Here is a 13,401-nt window from a genome sequence, read left to right as displayed (position 1 = left end):
TGGTACCATTCATATTAACAGTGATTCTATGCCAACTAAAAAAAAACCAAACAAACATTGTACATGACCACCTTTCTGGGAAACAGAAGCTCAAATTCATGCCTAGGTGTAAAGTTTTAGCAAAATTTTGTATCCAATATCAAGTGTATCAATAACCTGTTGAACAGAACCAACTACAGATCATACTCCCCTTTTAGAGTAGCTTTAATTCAATATATGCACATTTTTCAGTGATCAAGTATATGCAGAAATCACTGTAAGGGCACTGGTCACATTCTCTGCACATGTGGTATTTGGGGTAATGACTTACCCCTGTATTTGCATCCAGTGTAACATCACAGGGAAAAAAAAGCTATTTGCCATTTCTGTTGATATCAAAATAATAAAGCAAAAACTGCTGTTTTCAAGACCACTTCTTTATTTCCATTATCCTGTGAGGTAATTCAGATCACTCCTACCTTTTGGTTCCACTACCTGCAAATCAAGGCAGGTAATTCACTAATTTCACCTCACATTGGGAAGATTTTCATTTCCCTCACTCGGAGAGTCCAGAAGTGTTTTTGCTGCTGTTTTTTTTAAAGTTGAGAGCTTTGAGGCAAGAAGTCAACCATCTGACAAATTCTACATGCACCCAAAGTACAGCAGCATGTCCATGCTACTCTCAGGAGCTGCAGTATGAAATCCAAACCTTCAGGCCTGCAATAGCAGCTTTTCATCTACTTATCCGTACCATTATTTTCCTACCTGACTTTATTTCAGTTTAAGACAACAAGCTGTCACACTATTTTAAATCTATGTTTCACTGACATGGGAATGTATGATAAGTATCAGAAGTAATTCTTTCCTTGAATGCTTGAAGACCGACCATACAAAACAGTTATAAACCCTCCAAATTTATATTGGGCGAGTTTTATCAGGCAGCAGAAGGCAGACATTATCTATAGTTTCTTACACCTACTGTAAGTAAAATAAAGTAAAACCAGAAAAGTCAGCACACATGGGGAGAAAGAAGTCATTAAACCCATACCCAGGTGGAAGAGGACCTTGGCTGACTGTAGTAAGAGCCTGAGGTGAAGGATTTACTGGATGGACTTGTCTTGACACTGGAGGAGTGGTGAGTGCAGGAGTGGCAGGAGCTGTGCTTGCAGCTGTTGCCCCCTCAGGGCTCTGCTCTGAAGGTGTATTTGAGGCTGTACCAGCCAGTGATCCTGCACTGGCCCCATCGCTTTCCGTGGATGTGGATGAAGGACCATTTGCACTTGCTATGATGTCAAAGAAAGAAAAGAAACAGCCTTTAACTGATATTTATCACCAATCTATTGTAGAAGTTACACATTACAAAAGCAAACCTGCCAGAACTGTTGCGCCACAGCCACATTTTGTAGCTCAAACAAAAACTGAACAGCAATTCTGTCTCGCTGTAAAAATGCTTTAATTCAAGAACTGCCACCAACAGCATTTCGGTGTTTCTGATGAATATTTACCTTGTCTGCATTCTGTAAACATTGAATGATGATAAAAAACTACTTCTTTGTACTAATGAATTAATTCTTTTCCATTTATTGTTTGGAACAATAATTTAGGTGATGATAAGCATAAAATTTTCAAGAAGAGATTTGATATTGCATGGAAAGTAACAATCACAATGGAAGGGGAACACAGACATTCTTTAAATGGTTTCAGTTGTATCTTAATGCCATTTGGTCGGTGGGGTTAGAAGTTGAACACAGGTCAAGTCTCATTAACTAACTGTACTGGATTAACCTTTTAAAGTAATTACTGTATTGCAGGGCCCATCCAGATTGAGCATTTATCAACTGTAATAATGAGACTACAGAAGCAGTGCATTGTATGGGGGTAAAGGAATTAGCCAAAAAACATCAAGTAACTTTTCAGAATTAGTGGCCTTCAGGTAGTTTTTAAATAACTAGATTAAAAAAAAAATCTATCAATTTCAGCAGAGAAGAATAATGAATATTTTAAATGCTGCAGCTTCACAGAATCTAACTGCAGTTGTGGAAACCAATAACTCATATCTCAGAATGCAGTGTTATCAACCTGAGGCAATTCTGTGACCCTTCAGTGGATTTCATGTCACCCTCAGTGGGTGCTTTAGTGCATCAGCAGCACTCACTTGTGTTCTCCTGGTCCCAGCTCCATTCTCTGAAGCACCATCACTGGCTCCCACCACCCCTGAGCAGACGTGGAAACAAGAAATTTCCAGTAACGGGAACAGTGACTAAACAACTTGTACCAAATGCAAGCTAAAAAATACTCCTTCAGAAATGACCTGCCAAAGAATTTACCATCCAAAGTGCAGTTAAACATCAGGAGCAGAAACAGTTATGCTCACTCAAGGAGTGCCCAGCCTGATGGACGTACCAGCGACCGACGGGGGTCTGCGGGGAGTGGGGGGCGGGGGCCTGGCAGGCCTGGGAGGTCTGGCAGGTTTGCAGTTTCCATTTGTGAGTAACGGAGAGTCACTGCCATTAACAGTCTTGTTTTCACTGGAAGCAGCATCCTCACCGTTTTCAAGGCCATTTGAGTTAGTCCTTTTGCAGGAAAAGACACAGAGAACTGTTCTAGTAGTGCACGGGTGACATGAAACTTTGCAGATCACAGAATCATGGAAGAGCTTGGGTTAGGACAGGCCTTAAAGATCATCTCGCTCCAGCCCCCTTCCACTAGACCAGGCTGCTCCAAGCCCCATCCAGCCTGGCCTGGGACACTTTCAGTGGGGTTGAAAAGACATGTGAAAGACACTAGAATGCATTTATAACACTCACAATAATTCCAAGTATCTACACATCTGTATAAACACACTCAGAGTTTATCTCCTGAGGTACTTGAAACCTTAGTTGATGGAAAGGTAGTGAAATAGATGTATATAAGATCTGTCATCAAAATCTTCTCTTTCATTTCCCAATTTGATACACTTGCCCTTAGGTCCAGGCTCTGGATTTTGCTGCTCAGCTATTTCTGCCCATGAGTCCCTAATGAGATGAGAAGCTAACAGCCTGTGTGCCTTTACTCCACAGGGCTGGCATATGCTCAGAACACACAAAATGCTACAAAATTTTCAAAATCTTACTTATGCATATGTATTTTTTTCCTCTAAACTCAATTCTAGAACAGGCTGGAGAATTTAGCATTAAAGTTTTGACCAGCAGCTATAATATAAACTGCTCAACCTTACAAGAATCAAACTACACAGCAGTACTGACCCATGCTGTGCTATTCACTTACAACTAGCAGAGTCTTACTCTGATATATATGTAGCTCCTTAAGAGGAGTTAGGGGTATCTACATTTTTAGTCTAAAGCATTTTATTTTCAGAATATGTTGGGTAAAACAAAAAGGTTGTCAACTAAAATTCTAGTGGATTTGCAGGTCAAGGTAATGGCTTTACATATGCCATCACAAATGAAGGAAGATGTTACAGTTTCAACCCAGTACCTCTAAAATTACATTCCTTCAAAAGTACACAAACCAAAACCCAGTAGGTAAGGCTAAGTAAATCCCAAGTCATACAGGACCAAGTAAAATCGTGTTGATTTAACCTCCATATCGTGGTCAAACACACTTTTGCTCTATACCAGGTGTGGTGCACATAATCCATATTACAGCAACCGCAAAATAAATGGGTCCAAATCATTAGTGACCTCAAATCCGTAGAGGTTTAGCCCCAGTTTTTCAGCCACTTCCCCCTTGTTCTTTCACATCATGCCCTTGTAAAAAGTCACTTTCTTGATCATTTACATGATCCTCATGATGACCATCAGAAGCCCCCTGGATGGTACCAAAACCGAACCATTATAATTATTATTGTTATTATTCTATAATTTTCAGGTATTCTGAATATCCAGGCATCTAAAAATTCATTCAAACGCAAAAAGAAAACAGAACAAAAACAAACTTTCAAGGGAAAGTTTCAGACAACACAGCCAATACAAACTACTGATAAAATTAAAATTAACTTGGTTACTCCAGATGTCATCCAGAGTGCTGTGCTTTGTACAGATCCTTAAAATACTTGTAGTACTGGAAACTAATTAAAGTAACATGGTGCTGGGCACACTCTTATCCTACCAGGCAACAAGATTCATAATCTGGTATCAGCCTTCGTGCACTCTAAGTGCCAGACAGATTTTGAGATCTTCTTAACAAAGAGGTATAATTCTGATACCCCCATACTATAAAGCAAACCAGTGTAAAAACAACCAGTGCCATTTGTTTTTGGGGTTTTTAAATATATACTTTACTTTGTGTAATCACTGGAAGAAGGATGAGGAACACAAAGGGAAAAAAAAAAAGAAGATCAGTCAGGTATGGAGGCAAAACTGAGGCCAGACAATATGGAGCTGAGCAACAGCTCGGTATTTTTGTTTAGGGCATGCTTAGATCTTAAGAAATACTGCTGCAGGGCATATTCATAAATTTTTCACTGTCTTCTTTACAAAACACACAATTCCTCCCTTTCAAAACTGCGAATACTAAAAGACAGAATAAAAAAATAAAAAAAAAGAGGAAAAAGATCTTACCGTGTATCACTTCTTATTCTGGAACTTTCATTCTGTGTAGGACCTTAAATACCAGGAAGAAAAAGACAACAGAAGCATAAGCAACACTCTGAACAATTTCCAAGGAAAGCAGCAGCCTTTAATGCTCACACTTAGTTCAAGTGTGGAGGTGAGACACTATGTGGTGCTTATCTACTGGGTTAAAAAGCTGTACATATTTTGCATGTCTCTGTGTGTGGGAATACAATTTTTTAAATCACTGCCAGTGTAATACTTCCATGTTATGGAAGATGTAACAGGACATCATTTGACTGTGTGACTATTCCCAAACACACACACTTTCGAGCAGTATAAAGCAGTGTTCATTCTTTTAAGTGGAGCTGGCTTTTCACACTCTCTCAGAGATGGCAGGCAGAGCAGAAAGGGCAAAAATGTCACTCTCCTCTCTGGTTGGCTGGGGGTTCTGTTTTCCGGGGCTCTCTAGCCCAGACCCTTCCCCTTCTCAGTAAATTATTTAACATAAAGGCATTGAAGCAGGTACAAAATATGGCTGCACTTCAAAAGCATTACAGCAGCTCAGCCTAGATTTGCAAATGATTTGCAGCCAGCTTGGAAATATTTGCGTTTTGTGCCAGCATTTGCAAACCTTGAATATGCAGCACAGAACTGCTCATTCATGTAGATAGCACTAATACTTTATTTCCAAAGAGTTAAACAAATGTCATTAATAAAGAAATCAGTTTTCAGTTTTGATGGGAACTATGGACAGATCTAGGCCAAAGACAAGAATGTAGTCACAGAAAGGCTTAGGATAATGAGCTGTTAGTGGACTGTGCATGAAAGGAATTAAATCCCAGCAAGAGAAATCTTAACTTAAAAGCAACTCCATAAACAATGCATTTGCCTGAAGTGCCTTTAGTCTGTACAATGTGCTAGACCACTTTAACATTTAACTCCTTCCTTATGTGCTCCAGTTCCTTGATTATCTGGTAACCTTCTGCTGAGCTTAGGGCTTGCTGTGTCAAGCCCAACCCTGTAAATAGCACTCAATTCCACTACCTGCATGACTTTTCCCACCTTTTTCTCAGTAGGTGAACTTTGGGAAATCCAAGAAAGCACAGACGAAAATTGAGTCTTGCATAAAAGGAAAATTTGGTATTTTCACTAGATATTTCTATCCCTACATCTCAGCCCTGCTCTGTAAGTTCCACAAAATCCCAGCATCTGGCTTTTACTTACAAACAAGATTCCACACAATCAGTCTGTGCAATTGATTGCTTTAACAAAATGCAAAGAAAATGGACTAAAAGCTCTAATAAATAACAGTTATAGAATTTGTGTATTAATTCCATTTTTCTATGATATTCAGATTAAATTTCAAAGCAACTTCCTCTAGGACTTTAACACCCCCCTACCCAGCCCAGAATCCTAGAACTTGCCAATTAAATGTTCAGCTGGTCACTACTGCAGTCTCTCTTGTTGCTTTCTAGGAAATAACTCTTACCTAGTTCTACTTCTCAATGTACAATATTTCAGAAATGTTCCACTGTCCTGCTCCAAGGGAATTAAAATTACCTCTTTTACTGTAATTAGATATTTTACATGTATTCAAGTTTTCAGTTTAAAAACCTGTACACACCAACTAAACAGAAAGTAGATCCCTCTCTGCAGCTCTCCATGGGGAAATAAATCTATGAATACATTTAAATGATCTATTTTAAGAAAAATTAATATAAACCCATGTCTCTTAGTAAGGAGAATACATATTACTAGGATGATGATGAGATCAAACCAACTTAGCATTTCCTCTGTTTATGATGTTATTAAGATTCAGGGAAGCTAGAGGCTTTCATTAACATTTGGAATTGCTAGATAAAAGTTTGCAAAGTCCAGAAAATAAAGATGCTGATCTGGTTTTTTTTTTTTTGCAATAAGGGTGAAGGTCTGCCCTGTGAACTGTGACTCCACCTCAAAAATGCATGAGACTTCTGATCTCTATAAACAGAAAGTTACAGAAATTGCTGTTATTTGGCTTATTTAAAGACTGTGTTAAAGCTTCTCCAAAAAGGCTTTGCATAGCAGATATATGTAGATTTGAACTTAAAGTTACTTACTTCTTGTACTTGAGGCTTCCCCATTGGTCAGCAGCTCAGGGTCAACCTGCATTCCATCCAGACAGACTGACAGATCTCCCACCACTTCTGCTGGCTCCCTGTCACCGACAAGGTGCAACGTCACCACTACCTGCTCCACTGGAAAAGAACAAAGAACAAAGGGAGCTTATCTTACTGCATGAGAAAAAAGGGCCTTTTATTCAAGAAGCCAATTGCAAACCTCAGTGATCAAGGGGGGGAAAAATCCCCAAAACACCCCTCAGAACTACAGCTCTACCTCTCCATTATTTTTTTTGTGTGGCAAAACTGAGCATTTTCATACATCATTAGAAAGTTATTGTTTCTACAAAAAGGCCAAAATTGGAGCATAATCTTGTGGCTGCCTAGAAAGGGTTATCATTACAGCAGAGATTGACTCTCACATTTTTATAGCAATTAATGCACCTGCCCTCAATATAGAGTTAGGAAGTGTAATTCACTTTATTCTTGATTAAGAGCAGATACAATTTCTGTCTTCTGATTAAAAAGCTTCCCATTTACCTAATGACATCTAGATTCACAGTCAGAACATTTTCCATCATATCCCCAGACCAATGGTATATTCAAAGTTTTCAGTGAAAGAGAACTGTAAATAAACATTCTTGCTGAAAGGGTTTGAAATAAGCCCCAGCAAGCTCCCACAGGTGCCTGGTTTCAGATGCAAATGCACTGACCCACGGGGATTTTCACCCAGATTCAGCAGGACAGATATTGCCAGGAGAGCAGCTCTCACTGCTGTCAACATTCTCCATCTGCAACACCCATGTGTGACAGTTGGGAAGCCAACACTTCCTTAAAGGACAGAACAAAAGCACAACAGCACAGAGCTCTGTGCTGCAGCCCTCTAACTGCTGGAATGGGTCTGTAGAATTCTGTATTTCTCCTTCAAGCTGCCCAGGATGCACACACTGCCCCAAAGCCTAACTAGATCCAAGATTAATGAAATAATACAACATACCCCTGTAGCACTATTTAGAACAAAAATAACTTTACACATTTCCTGTCTAGCACCAGAATCCCAACCATAGTTTGAAATTTTAAGTTATATAAAAGAAACTCTTTTCTTTCACTCAGTCTTGCACAAACTAGCAAAACAAAAACCATCTTGTTTCCAGGGACACGATGGCAGCCTGTGTGTAACCAAAAAGATGACACTAATTGAAAAAGTGGTAGGAAGCTCATAAAAGCAACCAGTAGCACCAAAAGGAACCCTTAGGGACCATTTCCAGAGGTGCACACAGGATTCATGTTCACTAACAAACATTCCGAGGTACCCTCCATCTCGGACTTACGTTTCATACTGTTGGATTTCAATGTCTCGTGAATATCCAGAGCAGCACTTCCCAGAAGGACATCAGACTTTAATGTTTGATGGCTCCAGACTCGAAAGTTTAATTTACTTACAGGAGTGACAATTCTGAAAAGAAAAAGTTGAGCATTGTCATGGCATTTTTTGGTGGGGAATGGGGTTAACTGGGCCATCTACTTCCACTGTCACTAGAAGTAATTTAAGAACAAAGAAATAATGGTGGTAACATCAAACCATTTCCAATTATCACATTCTCATGTCACCTGGATATGTCATGTCAATCAAGACTGTTCATAGACCTAATACATTTTTTATTATTATTATTTTAAGGGAAATATAGAAAAACTACCAGCATATAGAACACAGTAATACACAGTAAATTCCATGACAACAACTTAGAAGTAATTTTTAATGCTGATATTCTTTTTCTATAAGGAATACTCTAACATTTATACAGTTTTAAATTATTTTCATTGCGAGAAATGGGTACAAATGACTGCTTATTTTCTCAGTGGATAATTTCAGCTGTATATGGTCGATAAGTCCAGACTTTCACAGTCAGCCAATCCCTCCAGAAGATCCACCTAACAAACTCCACAGAGAGGAACCCCAAGAGGGCCTACCCTCATTTGCAGAAGCCACTACACTTTTCCTTTTTATCCTGATCTGAATACAAGCAGCTGTGCCAATATATTTCCTAAAAAATAATTTACTTCACTAAGCTCCATGTAGTTTTAGTGTAATTTCCAATGAAGGTGATATACAGGGGGGTGTCTGTGATCAGCTCTTACTCAATAAGTGCAAAATTGACCCATGTATTATTGTGTGGATTTGCACAGCACAAACCACGAACATTCCCATTAAAAAACAAAAGAGAAAAAGGAAAGCTTTAAAAGGTAAAAGAAAATCCTGCTCTTCTACACTTACATGCACATAAAGTGCAAGATTTTCTTTTTCTTAATATATCTCAGTGCAAAGTAAGGTAGTAAATAGTAGCAACTAAAGCTTCACAATAATCTAAAGTACAATAAGAGTAAAGATACAAAAGCGGTTTTCGTCAGACAGCATTCCACATGCTTCAAGAAGAATAATCTACAATTTAAGTACAAGCAAATCACAGAATCACTGAATGGTTTACATTGAAGGGACATTACAGCCCATCTCACTCCACCCCACTTTCCACTGTCCCAGGTTGCTCCAAACCCCAGCCAGCCTGGCCTTGAACACTCCCAGAGATGGGGTAGCCACAGCTTCTCTAGGCAACCTGTGCCAAGGCCTCAGCACCCTCCCAGGGAAAAATTTCTTCCTAATATCCCAACCAGGAGGCCCTTGTGAAAAGTCCAGATGTCCAATGTGCAAGTACAGAGTGATCTTTATCCCGGAGCTCCATGTGACATAAAGAGAACACTAATGTTATAGAACTTGTGTATCTTCTTTATTCACAACACAAATATCAGACCAAGCAAACACCAACAGCTGTATTCATCTTGAATCTGATGTTAGTTCTGTACTAACAATTTGCATAAATTAATTGGGAATTTTGGATTTGTGCTTGAATTTAGAAGTGCACAAGAGAGAGCCAACTACCTGTGTTATGGCATGGTGCACCACAGTGAGACAAAGAACAGCTACACTTTTTAGCAACAGAACTTCTGAAAGCTGTAACTTTAAATAAGACAACAAAAATGTGCATGGAAACATCAATTTTAATATTAAATGACTTTACTGTTCTTACTACTCACAGAATTAGAGCGCTTTGATATGCCACACATAGCAATACAAAATACAAGCACAAGCAGTGTAATAGTTTGCAAATATCTATTTCAGACTGTACTATATTTACTCTAAAAATTATACCAATGTCACCACCTCATGCAACACTTGACTCCTTGCTTAAAATAAAAACACAATCTTCAAGCCCACTGTCAATTGCTTTAATTTAGCTCAAATAAATTGGAAAATAAAACCAAACCTACACTGTAAGATGCTGTTTCCACTTTGGACTATTTGTATTGTTGCATTTTTCTGTCTTCTTTGACTGTCCATCTACTGAGACTTCCACATAAGGGCTAGGTCCAAACCATTTATTCTTTTCTTTTAGTTTTGCTGAAATAACTGTTAAGAAAGAGAAAAACCAAAACCAGTGATTTACTCAGGAAGATTTCAATTACAAATAGTATTTTTCAATTGGGTGCTTCAGTATTCAAGTGTTAGATCATTGATGCCTGACAGTAACATTCAAGGAAAAAAATCACATTAGATGGATAAAAACCATAAAAACCCTCTTGCATTACAGCTCATTTATACAATGCCACAGCTCACACAAATGCCTAAAACATGCAACAATACTTTTGCAACATCAGACACTCTTATTAATCATAACCAGTACAAGATCCACAGAAGTGCTTAGGTGTTGAAAGCAGGAAATATCCTCTACAACCGTCTCCTATCACCAGCCAAGAGAATTCCTGGAGTTTATTACAATGCTTGTTAAAAAGCTCAAAACATGATCTGCCTCTCATCAAGGCACTGTGGAAAATTGCCACAACTTCTCATGGACAGAACATCACTGAGAAAATGAATTTTGTGTGAAGTTTTCTGTAGCTAAGCAAAAAAGCTGAATCCAAACCCTGGGTTCCAGTAGCTGCCGCCTGTTCTAGCAACAACAAATCTGGACAAGACTTGCAGCTCTAGAGTCTTCATTCTGGTGGGGTGGGGGAGTGGGGGTGTTTCTGGTATTTGGATTTTTTTTAAAGCATTCAGTATTACTGAATGCAGCATTCCCATCTTTCCAACCATCGTCGCTATGCTGCCTCCTTTACGATTGTGTCTACCCTGATATTTGAGTCCCAGGTGTTCTTGCATTCACTGGCAACACTGAGCTCACAAAACAATACTGAAGACAGAGATATTATCATTTCCAGTTGGCCTTGAATTCACTGTTCCAGCAGAAACCAACTTGCTTTTCTGTGTGTTTGTCACCCACCACAGCCTCACTACATCCTTAAAAAGAAATGACTAATTCAGGCCCATCTGGCTAATCTCCCCAGATTCCCTTTATAGCCTATGCTCCTTTAGAGATTTAGAGAAGTAGCTTAGTATAAACTGCTCTGAACTGCTCCCAAGGAAAATTCTGTGTATTACAGACATCTCACAGAATTTAACCCATTAATTTTCACAAACAGCTCCCCATCCTTCCCCTCCTGTCTCCAGTACTTCTACACTATAGCACCTCACACCTGAACATCTGACCTGCTTTGGAGCAGCAGAAATCAGCAGTCTTGTACCTACTTTCTAAGTTTGTTCTTACCCAGACACCCTGAAACTTCGTTTAAACCTAATGAGGGCAGCAGAATGAGGGTAGGGCAGGTGGGAGGTAACACCAGCAACAGTTTGCTGCAGATCATGGCTAAACATCTACAGAAACTCAGAACTGAAATTCAAATACCTCAGTAATCTCAATTCTAAACACTGAGGCATTTATTCACTATCTTTGTGTGAGTCTCAGGCCTTTAGCGGGGAAAGCCTTGGACAGCAATCACCACTTCAGTCCTTGGCTCTGCTCTCCACCCGTGTGGACAAGATACCTCTCTGGAAACCTCTGCCAATTTCTCTCCAATAGTAACTTGTAGGGACAGGATTTCTCTACAGCCTCACAGCCTACTGAGGAAACACAAGCTTGTGACCTAAGAGGGGCAGCTACAGCCTGTGTAACAGTGAGATCCAACCTCCTTCCTAGTCTAAAGCTTTCCATCTAGTTTTGACCATTCTTTTCATCCCCACAATATTCCTTTTCTGAAACTACTGCATAGGCCCACAGGTCTTCACACTGAGGGTGAAAAATTTACTCTTGATGCTTCTAAACAGAGACCTGCACATTCCTTTGGATCTCCCATTCAGTTTTGATGCCTCAGTTAAATTTCCAGAAAGTAAAAGTGAGGAAACCTTAAAAATTAAAATTCAGCTGCTGCTCTGTTGGTAAGGCACTACAAAAAGCAAAGGCTGCAATGTAAATTCATCTCCAAACAATCCAGAGGTGTTCAATTGCAGTGATATTCTCACCAATGCTTTTATTAAATTTTTTATCCCTTTTTTAATCCATTTCAATGGTGGCCATAAAAACATGTAATAAGTGAGAAGCCATAAGTCAACTTCAATGAACAGCAGTATCAGGAAAAAGTGTTAGTTTTGATATTATGCCAAGTTTCAGTAAGAGCAAGCAGTATCATAATGCACTATTACATTTCCAGGAGGACTGCCTGTACAATTTAATTAACAGCAACCAAAAAGAATTATTCCGTTCTCTTTTCTTTTACACAAATATGCACAATTTCAAAATGCATTTTAGATAAAATCCAGAATAAACTAATTGCCAATTAACAATGGTCTAACATCAATCTTGACTTCTCTTGGTGTTTTACAATGCAAAACTTTCTGAAATGCAACATAGTAAACTCTGTTTAATTGTGGAAAAACACTATCACATTTCTAAGCAGACAAGACAGGTAGTTTCAGAAGGCTCACCAGTGATCTGAAGCTGTGATTTCATGGACAACCCACTGGCTGGTCCTGATCTGGACCCACTGCCAGCCATAATATGGGCTGGATCTTGAATCTGCATGAAGAGAGAATGCAAACATTTCAGTACTCAGAAGCTCAAAAATTCATCTGGCTTTTGACATGTGGATACATTATAGTGCAAACAAAACCACCATACTTGGTTTTTGTCTAGCTCCTTTCCATTTCCCCAAGGTACAGAAAATCCTTTACAAAGGGCTCAGTCTCTATTACGTGACCTGTAACTATTTAGGTTTTAGGCAAAAGAGGTCTTTTGATTTTGTCACTTCAATCTGTGAATTAATGAGTGAATAATGTTCTAATTCCAAAGTTTGCTGTACTTCTTATGTCTAAACCACCTGCTTGTCTTGGTGTCATAAATCCTGGGTAATTTATCTTTCTGTGTTAAGTACTAATTGGTTTTTAAAAATAAACAAACACCACAATCCACAAGCATAGCAAAAAAGACTGAAAATAAATTATTGAATTAAAAAGGAAATTTCAAATTTAGAGAAACCTGCTTTAACCTGCTTTTGTATCTTTTTTGGTTTTACCTGGTCAGAGCAAGTCTACAGACAGGGACCGTAACACTATGAAGCGCTTAAATAAAAAAAGAAATACATCACTTTTGAAAGAGAACAAGACAACTTTCAGTTACTGCAAAACTTTTCTCCTTGGCACACCCCAACCCTCACACCAAGGCTGGTCTGATCCTCCCAGCCCAAGGCAGCACAGGTTCCTCCTTGCAGCATTTGGTTTTGGGGGGGCAGACAAAGTAGACAATGTGCATCATAGAGCTTCCAGAGAAATTAAATAGTATACTATTGCATCAAATACAGTCATCACTCTGGAAATACTCAGA

General features: G+C 39.0%; 1 protein-coding gene across 8 annotated transcripts in view; it reads right to left on the bottom strand.

Moving 5' to 3' along the window:
- ITCH (itchy E3 ubiquitin protein ligase) overlaps positions 1–13,401 on the bottom strand; it is a 58,973-nt gene that overhangs the window by 19,893 nt on the left and 25,679 nt on the right. For all 8 annotated transcript variants that reach the window (XM_072916901.1, XM_041720177.2, XM_041720178.2 and 5 more), the window contains 7 exons: positions 12,507–12,597; positions 9,959–10,097; positions 7,966–8,090; positions 6,635–6,772; positions 4,542–4,584; positions 2,383–2,552; positions 1,028–1,262 (listed from right to left, as the gene is read on the bottom strand). In XM_072916901.1, the coding sequence (XP_072773002.1) occupies positions 1,028–1,262; positions 2,383–2,552; positions 4,542–4,584; positions 6,635–6,772; positions 7,966–8,090; positions 9,959–10,097; positions 12,507–12,576 (920 nt within the window). In that variant the 5' untranslated portion in view covers positions 12,577–12,597. The remainder of the gene's footprint in view (positions 1–1,027; positions 1,263–2,382; positions 2,553–4,541; positions 4,585–6,634; positions 6,773–7,965; positions 8,091–9,958; positions 10,098–12,506; positions 12,598–13,401) is intronic.

Source organism: Taeniopygia guttata, chromosome 20 (genome assembly GCF_048771995.1).
Source record: "Taeniopygia guttata chromosome 20, bTaeGut7.mat, whole genome shotgun sequence".
NCBI classification, from domain to species: domain Eukaryota; kingdom Metazoa; phylum Chordata; class Aves; order Passeriformes; family Estrildidae; genus Taeniopygia; species Taeniopygia guttata.
The sequence above is the reverse complement of the archived record's forward strand: the minus strand, read 5'-3'. Positions and strand labels throughout refer to the sequence as shown.